General features: G+C 42.7%; 2 protein-coding genes across 6 annotated transcripts in view; one reads left to right on the top strand and one right to left on the bottom strand.

Annotated features, from left to right (window-relative positions):
- lrp1aa (low density lipoprotein receptor-related protein 1Aa) overlaps nucleotides 1–22,072 on the top strand; it is a 187,080-nt gene that overhangs the window by 121,359 nt on the left and 43,649 nt on the right. For all 5 annotated transcript variants that reach the window (XM_049471909.1, XM_049471912.1, XM_049471910.1 and 2 more), the window contains 3 exons: nucleotides 622–746; nucleotides 1,885–2,259; nucleotides 20,420–20,609. In XM_049471909.1, coding sequence (XP_049327866.1) covers nucleotides 622–746; nucleotides 1,885–2,259; nucleotides 20,420–20,609 — 690 coding nt within the window. The remainder of the gene's footprint in view (nucleotides 1–621; nucleotides 747–1,884; nucleotides 2,260–20,419; nucleotides 20,610–22,072) is intronic.
- On the bottom strand, nucleotides 5,531–7,657 carry LOC103039694 (galanin receptor type 1). Its single transcript, XM_015605604.3, has one exon. The coding sequence runs from the start codon at nucleotides 6,970–6,972 to the stop codon at nucleotides 5,926–5,928; it is 1,047 nt and encodes a 348-aa protein (XP_015461090.2). The 5' UTR covers nucleotides 6,973–7,657; the 3' UTR covers nucleotides 5,531–5,925.

Here is a 22,072-nt window from a genome sequence, read left to right as displayed (position 1 = left end):
CAACCCTTATTCATAGCCTCATACGTTCAAAATGTAAGATTTTATAAATTAAAAATAACTTTAAGAATTGAAAGTGTAGGCTCTACAGGTTTAAAAAAGTTTGAACAGTCTTTCTGTGTTGTATTATTGCAAAGATATTAACACAAAAACACAATAAAATTACGTATTTTCTCATTAAATATCAGCACTTTCCACATTTAAAGGAAACTGTTCTGGACGTTTGAAGGACATTAAAAACCATGTTTAGCTGTTAGCTGTTAAGTGAGAGAATGCTTTAAACAGGAGCCGTACCCACAGCAAGCAGAGATAGAGGGCATGGCAGAAATAAAAGCTGACTAATGGGAAAAATAATCGACAGATTAGTCGACTACCAAAATATTTCTCTCAATTACCACAGTAACAAACTGACCACAGTGTATTTCTGTGTGGTTCTGTGCAGAGAGAACTGACGCGGTTCTGTAATACTGTATAACGTTACTAAACTGAGAATGAAAACTTATACTACAGCTATTTTACTGTACAAACTAATGTGTCACATTTAGACTTAATTTGTGTGTTTGTTTGTTTGTTTGTTTGTTTGTTTGTTTGTTTGTTTGTTTGTTTGTTTGTTTGTTTGAATAGCACTCACTCTAATGGCTCTATAAAGAGGGGCAATAAACACAACGCTACAGACTCCGTAACTCTGAGGACAGGTCTGGGTGTACAACTGAAAGACATCAAAGTGTTCAACAGAGCCAGACAGCAAGGTGAGCTCTCTCCTGCACTCCTGCTTACACTCTGTATGTGCTTACACTCCGGGTGTAGTCTGGGGGTATAGGTGTAGTCTAGTTAAAGTAAAGGTGTAATCTAGATGTACAAGTGTAGTCCTTGTGTAGTATACGTGTAGTCAGGGTTAGTCAGGGTGTAGTTTGTATCAGGTGTAGACTAGGTTAAGTCTATGTATAGTACGTGTGTAGTCTGGGCATAGTCTAGTTATAGTGCAGATGTAGTCTGGGTATGATCTAGTTATAGTACAGGTGTAGTCTGGGTATGGCCTAGGTGTGGGCTAGGTATAATATGAGTGCAGTACATGTGTAATTAGAGCATAGTACAGGTGTAGTCTGGGTATAGTCTGGATTTAGTCTAGGTATAGTCGGGGTATAATACAGGTATAGCCTGGTTATAGTCTGGGTTTAGTCTTGGTGTAGTTATGGTGTAGTACAGGTGTAGTCTGGGTAAAGTCTAGGTATAGTACAGGTGAGGTCTGGGTATAGTCTGGGTTTAGTACAGGTCTGGTCTGGGTATAGTACAGATATATAGTCTAGGTATAGTACAGATGTAATCTGGTTATAGTCTGGGTTAAATTTAGGTGTAGTTAGGGTGTAGTGCAGGTGTAGTCTGGGTATAATACAGGTGTAGCCTGGTTATAGTCTGGGTTAAGTCTAGGTGTAGTCTGGGTATAGTCTGGGTTTAGTCTAGGTGTAGTTCAGGTTTAGTTTGGGAATAGTCTGGGTTTATTCTAGGTGTAGTCTGGGTTAAGTATTTGTGTAGTTTGGTTGTAGTCTAGGTATAGTACAGGTGTAATCTGGGTATAGTCTGGGTTTATTCTAGGTGTTGTCTGGGTTAAGTAATTGTATAGTTTGGTTGTAGTCTAGGTATAGTTCAGGTGTAGTCTGGGTATAGTTTAGGTATAGTCTAGGTATAGTACAGATGTAATCTGGTTATAGTCTGGGTTAAATTTAGGTGTAGTTAGGGTGTAGTCTGGACCCTCAGTGTTATTCGGATGTCCATGTTGTTCTACATTACCTTTTTTAAATTAGTGTTAATTGTGTTGTATTAGTGTATAATTGAAAGATAAATTTGATCAGTTATTAATTAGTATTGTGTGTATTATATAATCTTTAGGGACGAATGTCTGTAAGGAGAATAACGGCGGCTGTCAGCAGCTGTGTCTGTACCGTGGTAACGGGCGGCGGACGTGTGCCTGTGCTCACGGGATGCTGACGGAGGACGGGCAGAGCTGCCGGGAGTATGACGGGTATCTGCTGTACTCAGAGAGAACCATCCTGAAGAGCGTTCACCTGTCAGACGAGCACAACCTGAACGCTCCTATTAAACCGTTTGAAGATCCGGAGCACATGAAGAACGTCATCGCTCTGACCTTCGACTACCGCGGGGGCGGCGGCAAAGGAGCCAACCGGATCTTCTTCAGCGACATCCACTTCGGCAACATCCAGCAGATCAACGACGACGGATCCGACCGCAGGACGGTGGTGGAGAGTAAGTGTGTCTTATTATATATATTTTCTTTTTTTTTGTTCACTCCGCAAAATGTAATCACTTTCTCCTCCTGCAACTTTCGACGTAGAACCACAGAATTTAGCAGGATCGTAGGAGCTATACAACGTACAGTTTTCTTACAGCAAACTGTCCATAAACTTTTGTTAGAGATTTCAATTATCTTTACTGTTTACATTTTTGTTGCTAGAACCGTGCTACGGTATACACGTAGAACTTCTTACGCCATTTCATTCTCTCTCTCTCTCTCTCTCTTTTTCTCTATTTTCCTCTCTCTTTCTCTCTAGCTCTGCTTCTATCTCTATTTCTCTCTTTTTCTCTTTCCTTATCTCTCTCGCTCTACTTCTTTCTTTCTCTCTTTTTCTCTCTCCTTCTCTCTCTCACTCTATTTTCTCTCTTTCTCTCTATTTTTTCTTTATTTCTCTCTTTTTCTCTCTCCCGTTCTACTTCTTTTTCTTTCTCTCTATTTTTCTCTTTTTCTCTCTTCTTCTCTCTCACTCTACTTCTCTCTTTATCTTCTTTTCTTTATTTCTCTCTTTTTCTCTCTCTCACCCTACTTCTCTCTCTTTCTCTTCTTTTCTCTATTTCTCTCTTTTTCTCTTTCTCACTCCTCTTCTCTCTCTTTTTCTCTAAGTTTCTTTATTTTTATTTTTCTCTCTCCTTTTCTATCGTGCTCTACTTCTCTCTCTTTCTCTCTATTTTTCTCTATTTCCCTTTTATCTCCTTCTCTCTCTCTTGCTCTACTCCTCTCTTTCTCTCTACTTGTCTGTCTTTCTCTCTACTTGTCTGTCTTTCTATCTAACTGTCTGTCTTTCTCTCTACTTGACACAATCTCTCTCTTCACTTCTCTCTCTTTCTACTTTTCTCTATTTCTCTCTTTATCTCTCTCCTTCTCTCTCTCACATCTGCTTTTAGCCAAATGTTTTTGTACTCTACACCACATAACTATTTAAGATACAACTGGATGTAAGACATTTATTTATTTTTATTTTTTATTTTTTCAATGTTAGAAGCTTTCTTTTCCAAGCCAACTTAAAATTCATTATTTACATTCCTTCTTCATTATCTAATCAGTGAAAGATGATATAAGAGATTTATCTCTTCAGAGCTGCTGATTTATCTCTTTACTTCTGATCCCAACCCACCTCCCTGCTCTAAAATCTAAAATATGGAAAATATTTATAATCAAGAAATTTATGTCATGTGATTATATAGAGGTCTTTAGACTCAAGAGACTTGAGAGCGCAGAACAGGGCAGAGTCTACAACCACACATATACACACAAACACACACTTTAGCTTCTTTTGAAGTTTCACTTTAATCATATTAATAATTCATGAATCAGCTCTGAACAGCAGTTAATGAGTCCAGTGTTCTTTTACAACAAAATATTATAGAACAAACAGTTCTGTTCTGTTGATTCTTTCAGCACAGCATGTCTGACCTGTTTTCATTCAGTCCTGTAAAGAGTGTTTGCTCAGATTGATGGAAGACACTTAAACAGTACTGATACTGAAACAGATCTTTATAAAACCATCAGAAAACTAAGATCTCAAAAATCTCTAAGATCTGTTTGAACATTTGTCTGGTGAAACAGATGTTCCTCCTTTCTATCCAGTGATAAAACTCTAAAGAAAAACATGTTATAAATAGTTCACTTGCTGCTATATACAGCTCTGTAAAAAAGGAAGAGACCACTTCAGTTTCTGAATCAGTTTCTATGATTTTGCTATTTAAGGCTATATATTTGAGTAAAATTAACATAGTTTTTTTATTCTATAAACTACAGACAATATTTCTTCTAAATTCTAAATAAAAATGTTGTCATTTAGAGCATTTATTTGCAGAAAATAAGAAAAGGTCAAATTAAAAAAAGATGCAGAGCTTTCAGACCTTAAATTCTGAAAACAAAACAAGTTCAGATTCAGAAAGTTTCAGAGTTCAGAAATCAATATTTGGTGGAACCTGGTTTTCATGCATGTTCAGCTTGGTTGGATGGTTTGTGATCATACATCTTCCTCTTGATTATATTCCAGAGGTTTTCAATTTGGTAAAATAAAAAAAATCTTCATTTTTAAGTGGTCTCTTATTTTTTTCCAGAGCTGTAGATCCATTTTAGAGTCATTTTATAAAGAACCATCTGCAAGATTGTTTTCAACCAGGCAACAAACAGTTTTTGTTTACATTTATTATGATTCCTAGAACCCTAGAACACGTTTGTTTTGGAGTGTATGTAAAACCCTGACAGGTTGGAGTGGTCTTGGCATGGCAACACTATGAAAAGTATCTATCATTCACATTAAAAAACACACTATATTAGTCACGAGCCAATAAACACACTTGTTCCAAAATCCAGGCTGCTGATTGGCTGTTTAAATTGCATTTGTTTGTATGGTAGTGTTTAAGGCAGTGCTCTTTTATGAGTGTTTTGATCTGTTACAGTCTGTAAATACACTTAAACCAAACCAAACAAATCCCAAAATGTCATTAAAATGAAGTAGACAAAATTACTGTTATATAAGATATTAGTGCTAAAACATTTTGAACAAAATCCAGCATCAACCAATACCCACTTCACTATGCATATTGTAATATGATCATATCTGATTCTTTGCTTAACTAACTAAACTGTGTGAAATTGAGCTTTACTGTAGAACATATTACCAGGTGTTGTTTCTGTACAGTGGTGGTTTATGAAAACCTCAATTATAAACGGAAATAAACATACATTTTCTGTCCAAACCCACTGGTGATCCTACAAAAGATTCCTGAGTTTATATGGAATGATAATAATGATGGTAAAATAGTGGGACATCTGAACTAATGCAGTTTTCATTAGGGACTACTTTTTGCTGCACTACTTCCGACATATATCATGTATCCCGCCACTGAGTTAATGATATGCAATTTTAAAAACAGGTTTTAGAGTCAAAATCTCATCAGAACTCTTCTCAGAACTTGAGTCAGGCCTTATGAGGCAGTGTATTCATAACAATTGTGTAATAACTGTACTAACTTCCAGTGGAAGCTTTATTCTCCACCACTGTACACAATTCTGACTGAAAAAAAAAAAAGAAAATTTACTTTAAAAATTTTGCAACTTTCTAAATTTGCATTTTTTAAGTAAATTTAATTTCAGGTACATTTAAGTAACTTAAACTCAGTTTCAAGACTTAAATATTTATATTTACTATAATTCCTGAAATCCTTTTTAAAAGAATGTATTACATGCCATACATGTGTTGAGTGCAATATGTGTGTTTTAACTAAAAAATATTTACATTTCAGGAATTATAATATATTATGAATAAAAAATTATTTTAGTAATATAAATAAAGTTATTGTAATTAGGTAATATTGTATGCAGTTATTTAGTAAAGGTTACCATAAAGGATTGATTCAGCAAAAATAAATTAAGTAAAAGTTACTTACAGAAAGGATTGACTGAAATTCAGTTCACTTATTTACTCTATGTAACATTTAAGTCTTGAAACTGAGTTGAAGTTACTTAAATTGATCTGAATTAAATTTACTTAAAAAAAGCAAATGCAGAAAGTTTTTTTAAGTACCTTTTACTCAAATTTTATTTCAGTGTAGAATCCACAGTTGTTCCACTGTTGGATCAATTGGTTACTCTTAAAGTATTAATTATGCTGGCGGTTGTTCTCTGCAGCCACTTGTTCGGAAAAGTGTCTTGAGTTCTTTCCTGAACTTTTGCGACATAAAGACGTAGAGGATTGGGTTCATGACCGTGGAAGAAGTGGCCATGACCCGAGCAAAGGTGGCGAACGGTCCGTACCGCGGTGAAGGCCCCATCGCTAAACTCTGATCCGAAAGCTGGGCCAGCATCAGACCGTAGGAGGGCAGCCAGCATAGAGCAAAAGCCAGCACCAGCAGGACCGAGGTGTGGGTCACCTGGTTCTGATATTGTTCCAGTCGGTCTGTTTGACCCGTCCGACCCTGTCTGGCCTTCCTTAGAAAGTGGTATATTTTCCAGTAGGCAATCACAATGACCCCGAGTGGAAGAGCGAACGCAAACAAGAAATGGCAAACTCCGTACGCCAGCTGACCAGAGTCGGAGAGAAAGTTAAAGCAGATCAGGTCCTGTCTGGTTGTTCGTACCACATTTCCAGGTACCAGGGTCCGCCAGGCGAACTGAGGAATTGCTAAAACAACAGCTGGCGCCCACAGCAGCCCTGTGGCCACTTTCATACGGCCATCCCTCCGCCAACGGTATGCCTTGGTCGGATGGACCACGATAACATAGCGGCTGAAAGCTAGGGCTGCTAGCGTAAAGGCACTGGCAGAGGTGCACATAGCTCCCAGGAAGCTCACAGCTTTGCACATGAAGTCTCCGAAAGGCCAGTGGCGAGTGGCTATCGCAACTGTGTGATACGGGACACAGGACAGGAGCAGAAGATCTGCCACGCTCAACGACAGCAGGAGAATGTCTGTTCCGTTGGCATTCGTTTGTTGGACTCCTCCGGGTGCAGCTCCGCTCGTCTGCCGGATCCCACCTTTCATCGTCCGGCAGATGATGACGATGACCAGGACATGCCCCACCACACCTGTCACCAGGATGAAAGTGTCCAGAATGGGTACCAGCACCCGCTCGACGTCAGTTGGTCCTGAGATGTTGCTGACGTCACCAGGCCCTGAGACATTGCTCGTATAGTCTGTGGGAACGTTTTCCATGACTGCCACAGACGTTAACGAGTCCCCATTCTGACTTTTCTTATTCTGAAGCTTGTACTTTTCCGCTAACCTGACGCTCTTAACAAGTTCCAAGGTCGAAACCTATAAATCAGAACACTTCCCTGTAAAGTCCAGGGCATCAGCTGTAAGCTTTTTATTCCCAAGCTGTGAGAGAATTCCGGAGCCTGATTTCCTGTTCCACCCTGTTTAACCAGGACCGCAGAGACACGACAGCGCTCCTGCTAATCGATATTTACAACCGCTGTAAAGCATTGATAAAACACCTCGCTGGAGTGATTACAGCAAAGTCAAACATACCGAAGTCCAAAGCGCATTCCCAGAGGGGTCTGTTCTGCACAGGGGAATGCAGTACCCTGTGTTGCAGTTCTGTCCTCTGAGTCCAGTTTAGTGTCCGAACTCATGTCGACTCCATGGGTCGACTCGTCCCCTGTCTCCGCAGTGCTGTGTCCGACTGGAGCACAGATAGACAAGGCTGAGGCTGGAGAAGATAAGAGGTGAAGTCTCTGGCTGTGAATGTTCACAGTTATTCCAAATTCCCCGTCTGTAAAAAAAAAGTAAACCTGGTGGTCAGTCCACAACAGTGGTGAAGAGTCGTCTGTCCATTCATTAACCTACAGATATCATCCAGCCTGGACAGAGAGAGACAGAGCGTCCGGACCTGCCGGCGGATGAGCGAGCAAGCAAGTGAGCGAATGAGTGTGTGACAGAAGCCAGATGTCCTTTGAACTCTGCTCGGTGACAACGGTCCATAAACAGGGAAATCTGTTTGGCCAGTGGTTTAGTTGCTCTCCACCTATAAAAGCGTCTCTGAAGCTTTACGGGTCACATCCCGCCGCAACTCGCTTTACTGTGTGTTCACTGCGGATAAAAGCCAACGCTGGACTTTGTACCTCCTCGCATCATTTCCTTTGTCTTTAAAAATTATAAACACAAGAAGACTGTGCTTCTGAATTTAATGAGAAAGACAGTTAAATCTAATTTATAATATAATCAAGAAAATACATCTGCACCTAACCCTAACTACACTCACACCTGGCTTTAGAGCATCTAAATCTGCACTTACTGTATGATATTAATAATGTAAAATGAAACAGAATTTATTGTAATAGTATATAAAGTTAATTACAGGTAGACTTTATGTATGTTTGGGTTTATTTTAATGTTACATAGATTTAATTACAGGTGCACACTTACTGATCACTGACTTTGGACCCTATTTTAGCAATCTATAGGCAGTATTTTCAGATGTATTTTCTTGATTGTTGTGGACTTCAGGAGAACTCACACACTGCACACCCCTCTGTTCATCAACGGAACTGCTGTGGAGAGGGTGAGCAGCACCAAGTTCCTGGGTGTGCACGTCACAGAGGACCACTCCTGGAGCACCAACTCAGCGTCACTGGCCAGGAAGGCAAATCAGCGTCTCTACTTTCTCCGCAAGCTGAGAAGAGCTGGAGCCCCCACCCCCATCATGACCACCTTCTACAGAGGGGCCATCGAGAGCATACTGACCAGCTGTTTCACCGTGTGGTACGGGGCCTGCACAGCATCCTGCCGCAGGACCCTCCAGCGCATCGTGAGAGCAGCTGAGAAGATTGTTGGCACCTCTCTCCCCTCCCTTCAGGACTTGTACAGCTCCCGCCTCACACAGAAAGCCCTCCGTCTGGCAGGAGATCCCTCTCACCCACTACACAGCTTCTTCAGCCTGCTGCCATCAGGGAGGAGACTGCGGAGTCTCGGGGCGAGGACCAGCAGACTGCGAGACAGCCCCATCCATCAGGCTGTGAGGATGCTGAACTCTCTTCCTGCTCTACCCCCCATCCCAATCCTGCCCCCAGCACACACTCAATCAGCATCCTGAACCCCCCCCACTAATAAAGTACTGAAACTCTGCACTACAATGCACAAAGTACTGGTCCCTTCCAAACGGACTTGCACTACACAACACCTGCACTACTGATATACTTGCACTGTCTATACGCACTTTAATTCCACTTAATTAAACTGTGAACTTTAAGGACTTACGCACCCATTCACTTTACCAGCCTTAAGCTATATACCATATACCGTATTTGCACTACTGTAATTTACTATTTTTACTGTCATTCCATCTCAATCACCATCAATATTGCACTATTGTCTTACGTATGTTTATTGTGTCTTGCTGTATTGAACATATAGTGTCTCCCACTCTTTTATATTATAATTATATATCTATTTTTTACTTATTTACTTATATTTATATATCTATTCCTCCCCCACACCACTGCACCTTGTTTTTGTCTCATGTATGTCTATTTGTGTCCCTGCTGTATTGTACACATAGTGTCTCCCATTCTCCTTTATTATATCTATTATCTGTACTTGCTGTAAAATTGGGAAGGAGAGTAACGTAATTTCAATTCTCTGTATGTCCTGTACATATGCAGTATTGACAATAAAACTACTTGACTTGACTTGACTTAATGTGTCTTCGCTATTGTAACGATGGGAAAAGTTCACCTTGCGCATTTTGAAATGTGCAAAACTCATGTACAAAGTCTCACTAAGTCATGGATATGTTTTAGGCATATTATGTGTATCAGGTCAGTATTCTAGTGTTATATAGATTTAATTACAGGTAGACACTTTTACTGACCAGTGATTTTATGTTTATTTGGATTTATTATTCTAATGTTACAGAGAGTTATATATAGAGTAATTACAGGTAGACACTTTCACTAAACACTGAATATATTTGGGTTTAGTTTTCTAGTGTTATATAGAGTAATTGCAGGTAGACACTCTCACTAAACAGTTTTTTATGGGTTTATTTGGGTTTAGTAATCTAATGTTATATAATGTCAATTACATGCAGAGACTGTCACTAAACACAGACTTTATTTGGGTTTAGTTAGGTTTTGTATTCTAATGTCATATAGAGTTAATTACAGGTAGACACTGTCACTAACCACTGAATCTTTCTGGGTTTATTTTGGTTCAGTATTCTAATGTTATATAGAGTTCTTTACAGGTAGACACTCTCACTAAACACAGATTATATCTGGATTTATTTGGGTTTAGTATTCTAATGTTATATAGAGTTAAGTACAGGTAGACACTGTCACTAACCACTGCCTCTTTCTGGGTTTATTTTTGTTCAGTATTCTAATGTTATATAATGTTAATTAAAGGTAGACACTCTCATTGAACAATTATTTTATTTGGGTTTAGTTTTCTAATGTTATAGAGTGTTAATTACAGGTTGGCACTCTCACTGACCAATGACTTTATCTGGGTTTATTTGGGTTTAGTATTCTAATGTTATATAGAGGTAATTACAGGTAGACATTCAAGGATTCAAGGAGATTTTTATTGTCATTCGCATCACATGTGGTACATGAGGTGGAATGAAATTGTGATCTCACGATCCAGTTTTACACCCAAAGAGCTGTTATTAATAGATATATAGATAAAAAAAAGAATACAATAAAATAAATAGAATATATCATATATACAAAAAAAAATAAATAGAGAGTAGAAGGTTCAGCAACATGAAGTCCAGAGTGCAAGTGTGCTATAGCAGCATGATAATGTGAATTAGAGCAGTGGAGATAAAGTGTCTCAGTGCAAGTAAAGTGACCATGTTTGTAAACAGTAAACAGTAATTTGTCCTTGGTGTCATTGCAATGTGTTGTTAAGTGGAGTTTAAGAGTCTTACAGCTTCCGGAATGAAGCTGTTTCTGAGTCTTGTTGTTTTGCACTTAATGCTCCGCAGCCTCCGGCCTGAGGGGAGTGGGACAAAAAGTGCGTGTGCTGGGTGGGTGGGATCCTTCCTGATGCAGGTGGCCCTTTTCCTGCATCTGGAGGAACAATCCTCTGTGCAGCCTTCACCACCCTCTGCAGTGCTTTCCTGTCTGCAGCAGAGCAGCTTCCATGCCACACATTGATGCTGGAGCACACAACGCTCTCCACCACACATCTGTAGAAGGAGGTGAGGACTACGCTCCCGAGTCCAGCTCGTCTCAGCCTCCTGAGGAAGTAGAGCCACTGATGTGCCTTCCTGACCAGAGTGGAAGTGTTGTTGCTCCAGGTGAGGTTGCTGGTCAGGTGCACACCCAAGTACCTGTAGCTGTCAACCACTTCCACTGCAGATCCTCCAATGTGCAGGGGGAGGTGGGCATGCTTGCCCCTTCTGAAGTCCACAATCATCTCCTTTGTCTTTTTTACATTGATGCAGAGGTTGTTTTCTCTGCACCAATCCTCCAGGTGTTCCACCTCCTGCCTGTAGCTGGACTCATCTCTGTTTGTGATGCATCCAACCACTGCCGTGTCGTCCGCAAACTTCACAATATGACAGGCTGGATGGAGAGGTGAGCAGTCATATGTGAGCAGTGTGAACAGGAGGGGGCTCAGCACACAGCCCTGAGGGGAGCCAGTGCTGAGGATTATGGAGGGGGAGGAGATGTTGTGAATCCTCACAGACTGCGGCCTGTTGGTCAGGAAGTCTAGGACCCAGTTGCACAGGGAAGAGCTCAGTCCAAGTGAGGAGAGTTTGGTTATCAGTGTCTGAGGAATCATGGTGTTGAAAGCAGATGTGAAGTCCACAAAGAGCATCCGAACGTAGGAATCCTTCTGCTCCAGGTGGGTGAGGGCAGTGTGGACCACGGAGGAAATGGCATCCTCTGTGGATCGGTTCTTCCTGTATGCATACTGGTGTGGATCCACAGTGATGTTGATGGTGGCTTTGATGTGGGTCTGAGCCAGTCTTTCAAAGCACTTTGTGACTATCGGAGTGAGGGCTACTGGCCGGTAGTCATTCAGACCTGTCACTGTGGAGCTCTTGGGGACCGGGATGATGGTGGCGGTCTTCAGGCAAGTGGGGACAGCTGCCTGGATGAGGGACGCGTTGAAAATGTCGGCCAGGACGTCCGAGAGCTGGTCTGCGCAGTCTTTTAGCACCTGTCCGGGGATGTTGTCCGGGCCGGCAGCTTTCCGGGGGTTAATCCTCCTCAGCGTCCTCCTTACTTCTGCTGGTGTCACACTGAGGGGCTCCTCTCCTGGTGAGTGTGGGAGTCTGGTGCTGGGGGGTGTGTCAGGGTTCTCAAAGCGGGCGTAGAACGTGTTGAGAGCCTCAGGCAGGGATGGGTCTTTGGAGCTTTGTGCAACGTTAGATTTGTAGTCCGTGATGCACTTGATGCCCCTCCACATGCTCTGTGGATCCTGGGAGGAAAAGTGTCCCTGGATTTTCTGAGCATATGCAGCTTTTGCCCTCTTAACTCCAGCAGTCAGCTCTCTTCTAGCCCTCCTGAGTTCATCCGAGTCTCCAGGTCTGAAGGCAGCATCCCTGGCTTTCAGCAGGGAACGCACCTCTGCGTTCAGCCAGGGCTTCTGGTTCGGGTAGCAAGTCACAGTCTTGGTAGTAGTGACATCCTCCACACACTTGCTGATGTACCCGAGAACAGCAGATGTGTATTCCTCCAGATCCAGCTCCCCCTCACACTCAGCAGCCTCCCTGAAGACCTGCCAGTCTGTGCAGCCGAAGCAGTCCTGCAGCACAGCGGCGCCGTCACTGGGCCACACCGTGATGGTTTTCTGTGTGGGTTTTGAGCGTCGTAGTGGGGGGTGGTATGCAGGGACCAGCATGATGGAGATGTGGTCCGATAGCCCGAGGTGGGGGCGGGGGAAGGCTTTGTAAGCGTCTTTCACATAGGAGTAAACACGGTCCAGCGTGTTATTACCTCGCGTTGGAATGTTCACGTGTTGGTAAAACCTCGGCAGCGTGTTCTTCAGTTCTACGTGGTTAAAATCCCCCGCTACCACGTAGAACGCGTCCGGATGCTTGTTCTGAAGCGAGCTGATGTTGTCATAAAGCTCCTTCAGCGCGTTGTTAGCATTAGCATCCGGTGCTATGTAAACAGTGTCATGTGGAGTATAACCTGTTCTAGTGATGTAAGTGCCTACTGCGCATGTGTGAATCAGACTTTATTCACCCGTTCGCGAGCTGGGAGGCTCGCACCTGGTATTCAATAAAGAGCAATGCTTCGTTTACAACCTGCCTGACGATTTGGAGTGATTATTAGCGGCGATAAACGCCACATGGTGTCAGAAGCAAAACCGTGGTGAGCCGACGGAGAAGTTGGTCGTGTGTTTAGAGGAGGCTGGAGAGTGTGTCGCGATGGCGAAGTTTGCTCCACCGGAGCAGTTTGATTTTTCCAAGCCAGAAGCATGGCCGGACTGGAAACAGAGGTTCACCAGGTACCGCGTGGCTTCCCTGCTTACGGCGGATGAGGAAACAGTGCAGGTAAATGCCCTGATTTATTCGATGGGAGCTGAGGCTGAGCACATATTCAAGTCATTCACGTTCGAGAGCGAGGGAGATGCCAATAAATACTCTGTAGTTATGGCCAAATTCGACGAACACTTTATTCCGAGACGCAATGTTATATATGAGCGTGCAAAGTTTCACTCAAGAGTTCAACTTTCGGGCGAAAGTGTAGAAGCATTTGTCAGGCAGCTGTACGAGCTAGCTGAAAATTGTGATTTTGGAGCTCAGAAAGACGAGCAGATGCGAGACCGCATAGTGATTGGAATTCGTGACAAGCAAGTGTCACAAAAACTGCAAATGAAAAGTGATCTAACACTGCGGACTGCAATTGAAATGGCCAGGCATTGTGAGTTAATAAAAACGCAGAATACAGATGGAGGAAAAGGTGCTGAGCAAGTGGATGATGTAAAATCAGTCAGAAAGACAGGAAATAGGAGAATGGGGAATGTAGCAAAAGTAAACAAAACAGCGAAAAAAGGAGCATGCACAAGATGTGGGCGAAATCATGCGGGCCGGGAGCAATGTCCTGCAAAAGGAAAAAAATGTCTAAAGTGCAACAAAACTGGACACTTTGCTGCAGCATGCTATTCAAAGGCAGCTGTGCAGGAGATTACTGAGGCTGATGAGGAAGACACGATGTTCTTAGGATCGGTTGAGCTAAAACAAAGCAAAGACGCTTTTTTGGTAGAGGATGAGCCACCTTGGCGCACAACTTTAACTTTAGCTGGTACGCCAGTTTCATTCAAAATTGACTCAGGCGCCGACACTTCAGTAATGACTGAAGCCACATATGAAACATTAGAGAACAAGCCCAAGCTCTGTGCAGTGAAAAATACCCTACAAAGTCCTGGAGGAATGGTGGCCACCAGAGGGCAGTTTTTAGCTAAAATTAAGGCTCGTGTCAATGGCCAACTACGGAACTGCAGCTTTCGGGTAGTAGTGGTCAAGACCAATGGAGAAAACCTTCTTAGCAGAACTGTGGCAACTAAATTGTGCTTAATTAAGCGCATTGACGAGATCAGTGGTGGCCTAGGCACCTTAAAAGGAGAACCAGTAAAAATCACCCTGAAAGATGGGGCACAGCCGTACAGTATCGCTACACCACGACGGGTTCCCATTCCCCTACTCCCTAAAGTTGAAGAGGAGTTAAAGAGAATGGAGATGATCGGCATAATAGAGAAAGTGACCGAACCGACCGAATGGTGTGCGCCCATGGTAGCAGTAATGAAAAAGAATGGAAAAGTAAGAATCTGCGTTGACTTAAAAAGACTGAACGAGAACGTGAAACGTGAGAAGTTCATTTTGCCTACCTTGGATGAGATATTGCCCAAGCTAGCAAAAGGTACAGTGTTCTCCAGCTTAGATGCTGAGAGTGGGTTTTGGCAAATCCCTCTGGAGGAAAATAGTGCGCGCCTGACCACCTTTATCACACCCCTTGGTAGATACTGTTTCAGGAGGCTACCCTTCGGGATTACTTCAGCGCCTGAAATTTTTCAACGGAAAATGTCAGAGCTGCTGCAGGGGCATGATGGGACTGTCGTATACATGGATGATATTTTAATATCAGGAGAAACCCAGGAAATTCACGATCAGAGACTAAAGAGGGTCATGGAGACCATAAGAGCTGCATGCCTAAAGCTCAACGAGGACAAATGTCGGTTAAGCCAGCCAGAACTGAACTTCCTAGGACAGGTGGTGACCAAAGATGGTATAGCCCCTAACCAAGAGAGGGTCAAAGCCATAACCGCAATGGAACCACCCCAGAACGTGAGTGAGCTGAGACGGCTGCTTGGAATGGTGAACTATGTTGGGCGGTATTTACCAAACCTCTCCACTGTGTTGCAACCACTCAATGAACTGCTTAAGTCTGAGCGAGATTGGTGCTGGGGACCACAGCAAGACAGAGCATTCTCAGAAGTGAAACAGCTAATTTCATCAGCGCCTGTCTTAGCATTCTTTGATCCTGCAAAGTCAACTGTTGTTAGTGCAGACGCTAGCAGTTATGGGCTCGGAGGAGTCCTCCTGCAGAGCCATGATGGAGCACTCAAGCCTGTTGCATTTTGCTCGCGCACTTTGACTGATGCTGAAAAAAGATACGCTCAGATAGAAAAAGAGTGCCTCGCAGGAGTGTGGGCCTCTGAGCGTTTCTACCAGTATCTTTGTGGCTTAGAGAGCTATAAGTTGCTTACAGACCACAAGCCACTAGTAACGCTCATCAACTCAAAAGACCTAGATACCACACCTCTACGTTGTCAGCGCTTGCTCATCCGGTTGATGAAGTTTAATCCAGTTGCAGAATATGTTCCAGGGAAACACCTAGTTGTTGCAGATGCCCTATCTAGGCAACCTTTGGTGGACATCCCTCCAGGTGACCTAGAAGCTGAGGTGAAAGCATACGTAGACTCAGTGGAGGAGGATCTACGAGTGAGGAAGCCAACCATTGAACAGATAAAAGACAAGACAAGAACAGATGGAGAACTCCAGAGTGTCCTTAAGTACGTACAAAATGGATGGCCGGAACACTTGAAGAGTGTAGCCGTGAAAGCGACTGCATACTTCAAACATCGTGGCTCACTTAGTGAGGCCAGCGGCATGCTGCGACGCGGCAAACAGATTGTAATCCCTGAAAGCATGAGAGAGCACATGCTGCACAAGATTCACGAGGGCCATCAAGGCCTCACCAAATGCAGAGAGCGATATAAGGGTGCAGTGTGGTGGCCTGGTATCGCTGGTGCAGTGAAAAAGCTTGTGTCGTCATGTAAACACTGCAATATCCACAGGCCGAGCCAGAACAGAGAACCGTTGATTACCACACCATGTCCAGATCTACCTTGGCAAAAGCTCGCTGCCGATCTGTGCGAAATCAAAGGTCGTCATTACTTGATCGTGGTAGACTACTTTTCAAGATGGCTCGAGATCCTAGATTTGCCAAAGACAAATTCTGACACTGTCATACAAAAGCTGAAAAGTATCTTCACACGCTTTGGAATTCCTGAGGAAGTTATGACAGATAACGGTCCTCAATTCTCCGCGGAACAGTTCAGATGTTTTGCAGCTGAGTACGATTTTCAGCATGTTACTTCAAGCCCTCATTTCCCACAATCCAACGGCATGGCGGAACGAGCTGTAAAGACTGCAAAGTGGATCTTAAAGCAAGATGATCCCCACCTAGCTCTCCTGAGTTACCGCTCAACCCCAACAGAGCCAACAAGGGAAAGCCCCGCTAAATTGTTGATGGGACGAAAAATACGCACAACACTTCCAGTTCTAAAAGAGAACCTGCAGCCCATGTGGCCTGACCTAGAGACTGTTAAAACAAAGGATGCAAAAGCGAAACAGTGTTATGAAAAGTACTACAACCGCAGGTACTCTACCAAACCCCTTCCACCACTAGCTATAGGTGATAGAGTTAGAATGAAGGTTGACGGAGAAAAGGCCTGGACAACCACAGCAACTGTGAAGTGCCAGGATGCTACGCCACGCTCATTTACATTGGAGACTGGGCGGGGCGACACACCCCGGAGGAACCGACGTCACATCCAGCTGGTGAATCAGGAGCTGCCCTCACTTCCAAAGGTGGAGGTATCTCAGCCGGTGGACCAACAAGGACAGAGTGTGCCAGTAAAGCAGGACTTAAGCATCACCAAGAGTCATCTTCCTGCTGATGCCCCTGGTTCTCTTCAACCCTTAGTTCAAGTCACCACCAGGTTTGGGAGGACTGTTAAACCAAACCCCAGGTATGCTAGTTAACTGAGATGATGGACACTAAGGGCAGTCTGGTAGTCCACCCACACCCATAGTCAGTTACTGTTGTTTGTTAAAAAAAAAAAAAAAAAACATTCCAATGTTAAAAAAAAAAATAGAAGGAGAAATTTTTCTTTTTTTTTTTTTTTTTTTTTGCATCGGATTAGACGAACGACAAAAACAAAAAAAAAAAAAAAAACACAGAATGTGTACATTTTGCTTGTTTTTGCATGCTATGTAGTTGGTTTGGTTTTGTTTGAGTACACTTGGACTGAGCGACGTGAATGTTTGCTTGAAGAGTTGCTGTTTGTGTTCTGTGTTCCCGTGTTTACATGGAGGGGGAGATGTCATGTGGAGTATAACCTGTTCTAGTGATGTAAGTGCCTACTGCGCATGTGTGAATCAGACTTTATTCACCCGTTCGCGAGCTGGGAGGCTCGCACCTGGTATTCAATAAAGAGCAATGCTTCGTTTACAACCTGCCTGACGATTTGGAGTGATTATTAGCGGCGATAAACGCCACAAACAGCAATCACAAACACCGCCGAAAACTCACGAGGCAGATAGTGAGGACGACACTTTACAGTCAGCTGTTCTGTCGCCTCGGAGCAGTGGCTGTTTACCAACACGCAGTTTGTGCACCAACCTTTGTTTATGTAGACGCACAAGCCGCCCCCTGACATGCTCACTGACCACTGACTTTATCTGGATTTATTTGGGTTTAGTATTCGAACGTTATATAGAGGTAATTACAGGTAGACACTCTCACAAAACTTGAACAAACTAACAAAGAAACTTCTAAACACTAACTTAAATTTACTTTGGGTTCAGCATTCTAATGTTATAGGTATGCTAGTGTTAACTGTAGTATAAATAGCACTGTATATAGTATTGTATATGTTTTATGATATAGATTATTGTTTGTATGGTTTGAGAATGACTTCTCCTTCACATTTCTTTTTTACTTTAGTGAGTGTTTACTGAGGTGCTCTGCTCAAGACATTTAGAAGAGTGCAGTTCTGGCAGTGTCGGGTCGCCGTCAGGCCCAGTAATATTTTCCCTTCCCTCCGGTTCTGTTATTCAGTTCTGTTATTTTCAGTCTCTGAACTTTTTCTGGACCTGCAAGCACTTAATTCTTCCACTGCTCTGCTCATGACCCGTTTATGTAATTGAAGCCAGGCACGCAGAGTCCCGCCTCTGCTCAGAACCGTGGCTCGGCTCTGGCCCGGGCTGTGCTGGCGCTGGGCGACGAGCTGAGCTGAAAAATGTGGGGGGGGAAAGCAGCCAGAATTCTCTTCCTCCTCACCAGAACCACTGGCGTGAGGAAGCTCAGCTTTGGGAAAGTGCGCAGCATGAGGATTGGAACACTTCCACATACAGACTGTAGCTCGGCCTAGGTGGCAGGGTGGCAGGGCGGGCGGGACAGGCATTCTTAAACAGAGTGACCTCAGCACAGACAGCAGTGACGCATTATTAAAGATAATCAGAACAACAGCTGATTACACCTAAACACATCTGCAGTGTTATAAACATGACCACCCACCTCTTTTTATCTACAAATGGAGATCTGGTCAGTGGAGGAACATACTTCTTCACTTTTTGGCAGAATAACCAATAGAAGCACTTCAAAATTGCTTGGAATAAAATAAGAAAAAACAATTGTCAGGCTGAAGTATACAGACTTGTGGGCTGAGGTAAGTGAGCGTGGGTGGCAAGCATATATTAGACTGGTAGAGGTAGGTGCTAGGGGTTTTATAGCAAATCTGCCACAGATCTGCCACAAATCTGCCACAGATTGCTGGCTAAATTCGGATTTAGTAGCTGTATGTTAAGGACAGTCGTGAAGGAGTTGTCGGAGGCCCCGTCCATATGAATCCAGATATTTATAAAAATAGAGTTTTTTTGTCCACACAAGCAGAGTTTTCCAAAATATCCCTGTCCACACGGAATTGCCTTACCTGTCAAAAATGCTGAAATGAACAGGGATTCTCTTGTCACTCCTCAGCAACAACTACTTCCTTTTCAAGATTGTCCCACCAGGTGCTTGTTCGTCCAGACCTGGTCCAAAATCTCTGTTTGCAGTAAGGTTTGTACCTCCATTACCTCCGCTGTGTTAGGTAATGTGAGAGTAACATTAAATTAAGCTGTAAACATGTTATTAATTTGCAAATCACAGTTTCAGGCTCATTCTCAACAGCTAAAACTTGTTGTGTGACATCAGCTTTTTCAGAAAGCTTTGTTTCCCTGTCCACACGGCTCTGCTGGTAACGGAGTTTTCAAAAATCTTCACCCTGGAAGGCGTTTTTGAAAAGCTCCGTTTTCAGTGTTCGAAAACTCAGTTTTCGTGTGGACAGAAGGCCAAAACAAATACTAATATTTTAAAAATATCCAGATTTGTGTGGACGGGACCTAAGAAGAACTGTGGTTAGGTGGGGAAGGGAGTTTGTTAAAAAGTGCTTCAACAGCGAGCTTGGTAAGCCTTCCATAATTGTCGTGGACTTAATTTTGTGAGACACTGATGAAGTAAGGTGCCTACCTGATGACCCCTGTGAAGAGCTTCCAATGTATTTGGTGTTTATGGATGAAGGGGATAACCTGGGTGTTGGTGATAGGTGTGTTTTTCCTCGCTGTTCTTGTAGTAATTTGTCACATACCTTTCGCTGTAGGTCTGAGTCCTTGGCTGTTGAGGCAATGGAACATGAACTTAGTGTTATACTGTTCATCTGGATCCTTGTCGAGCCAGTATCAGATCGTTGTGTTTGTGGTTGTTAGTTGGGTAAGTAATACATCCTGGCTATGCCGCATGCATAACTCCAGTTGTTAGGTGTAGGGTTTATCATCTTCCTGTATTATTTTACTTTTTGTCACATCACATGTCCAGAAAACTTGGTGTCATGGTGTTGGTCTTCCTTACATTCACTTTGACATCCAAAGTTACGTTAAAGAGGTCCTGTAACCAGTGGCCCAACCTTTTCTACAGAACAATGCTCGTCCACATACTGCTGCCATCTCAGGAGCTTGCCTTGAAAATTCTATGACAGATGCTATGCCATGGTCAGCCATTACTATTCATGCTGCATACTCCATGCTGAGACTTCTGTATATCTGTACGTGTAGCTCAATAAATGTTGCCCGTATCAGTCTAAAAAATCTTCAATAATCTATTGTTTATGGTAACTTTTATCTTCCTCTTCAACAGCACGGCAATTCCACACTTCCTTCTGGATGCAGCTATAGTTTTAATGATGAGTGTATAATATATTTTACGGTTAATATAACTGTAATTACTGTACAAGGGCAGCAGCAGTGTGTTTATATCTGAGAGTGTAAAAGTGTTTGGACGCTGAGTCAGTTAGTGCTGTGTCTGTGCTGCAGATGTGGGCTCTGTGGAAGGCCTGGCGTATCACCGGGCGTGGGACACGCTCTACTGGACCAGCTACACCACCTCCACCATCACCCGGCACACAGTGGACCAGAACCGTTGGGGAGCCTACGACCGCGAGACCGTGGTCACCATGTCCGGAGACGACCACCCCAGAGCTTTCGTCCTGGACGAGTGCCAGAAGTGAGTTATTTTGGAGATATTAATCCCATCTGGGAAGAGTTTACAGTAGATCTTGGAACACTGCTGTGAGGAGGATTTGATTGTATTCAGCACTGAGGGAGTGAGAAAGTATCAGTTACCAAAGAAACAACACCGCCCAAAGGGAGAGGGCTTTATGCCCCTCTGCACTGCAAAAATGGTTTTAAAGAAAAACACCTAAAGTGTGCCAACTAATAATCTTTATTTCACATTAAAAAAATCATATTTCTTATTTATTTTAGATATTAAATGTTCTAAGAATTCCAAACAAATGTTGTGCTAAATCACATCTTCAGTTAGTTGGAAAAAAAGCTCTGGAAAAAATTAAGAGACCACTTCAGTTTCTGAATTAGTTTTTCTCTTTATAGGTATATGTTTGAATAAAATTAACATTTTTGTTTTATTATATAAACTATGGACAACATTTCCAAACATCTCCCTAATTCCAAATACAAAAACAGTCATATGAAAAAGTTTGAGCACCCCTATTAATCTTAATCATTTTTAGTTCTAAATATTTGGGTGTTTGCCATTTCAGCCATTTCAGTTTGATATATCTAATAATTGATGGACACAGTAATATTTCAGGATTGAAATGAGGTTTATTGTACTAACAGAAAATGTGCAATATGCATTAGACCAAAAATTGACCGGTGCAAAAGTATGGGCACCCTTATCATTTTATTGATTTGAATACTCCTAACTACTTTTTACTGACTTACTGAAGCACAAAATTTGGTTTGGTAACCTCATTGAGCTTTGAACTTCATAGCCAGGTGTATCCAATCATGAGAAAAGGTATTTAAGGTGGCCAAATGCAAGTTGTTCTCCTATTTGAATCTCCTCTGAAGAGTGGCATCATGGGCTAATCAAAACAACTCTCAAATGATCTAAAAACAAAGATTGTTCAACATAGTTGTTCAGGGGAAGGATACAAAAAGTTGTCTCAGAGATTTAACCTGTCAGTTTCCACTGTGAGGAACATAGTAAGGAAATGGAAGACTACAGGGACAGTTCTTATTAAGCCCAGAAGTGGCAGGCCAAGAAAGATATCAGAAAGGCAGAGAAGGTTTTAACTGTTTTTAACTATTGCAGTGATCCCTGGGACAATATATCCTCCTTAAAATACTTGACTGTACCTGAAGAGCTTAAATGCCATAAATACAGAGAAAAACAGGGTTTTATTTGACTGGTAGTATATTTATATTTTTATCACTTATATCTCATGATTGGTGTATACTCACTATAGTGTAGTGTTCAGTCATTGCTGTTCTGTGTGAGCAGTAAACGCTCTGCTGGAACCAAATCACGGCCATTTGTATGCAGAGCTAAATTCCTCCGCTAGACATGCGCGATGTGACCGGAGTGCTGATCACTCCAACGTCTGATTCATACTGGAGTCCGAGCAGCAGAGGTCAGCCCACAAACCAGTGTCCCCATTCCCA

Source organism: Astyanax mexicanus, chromosome 24, assembly GCF_023375975.1.
Source record: "Astyanax mexicanus isolate ESR-SI-001 chromosome 24, AstMex3_surface, whole genome shotgun sequence".
In the NCBI taxonomy this organism is placed as follows: domain Eukaryota; kingdom Metazoa; phylum Chordata; class Actinopteri; order Characiformes; family Acestrorhamphidae; genus Astyanax; species Astyanax mexicanus.
Note: the sequence above shows the minus strand (reverse complement) of the source record. Positions and strands in the feature narration are given on the sequence as shown.

Excerpts from the sequence above, each read along its gene's own strand:
- LOC103039694 (XM_015605604.3), bottom strand. The coding sequence starts at position 6,972 with ATGGAAAACGTTCCCACAGACTATACGAGCAATGTCTCAGGGCCTGGT.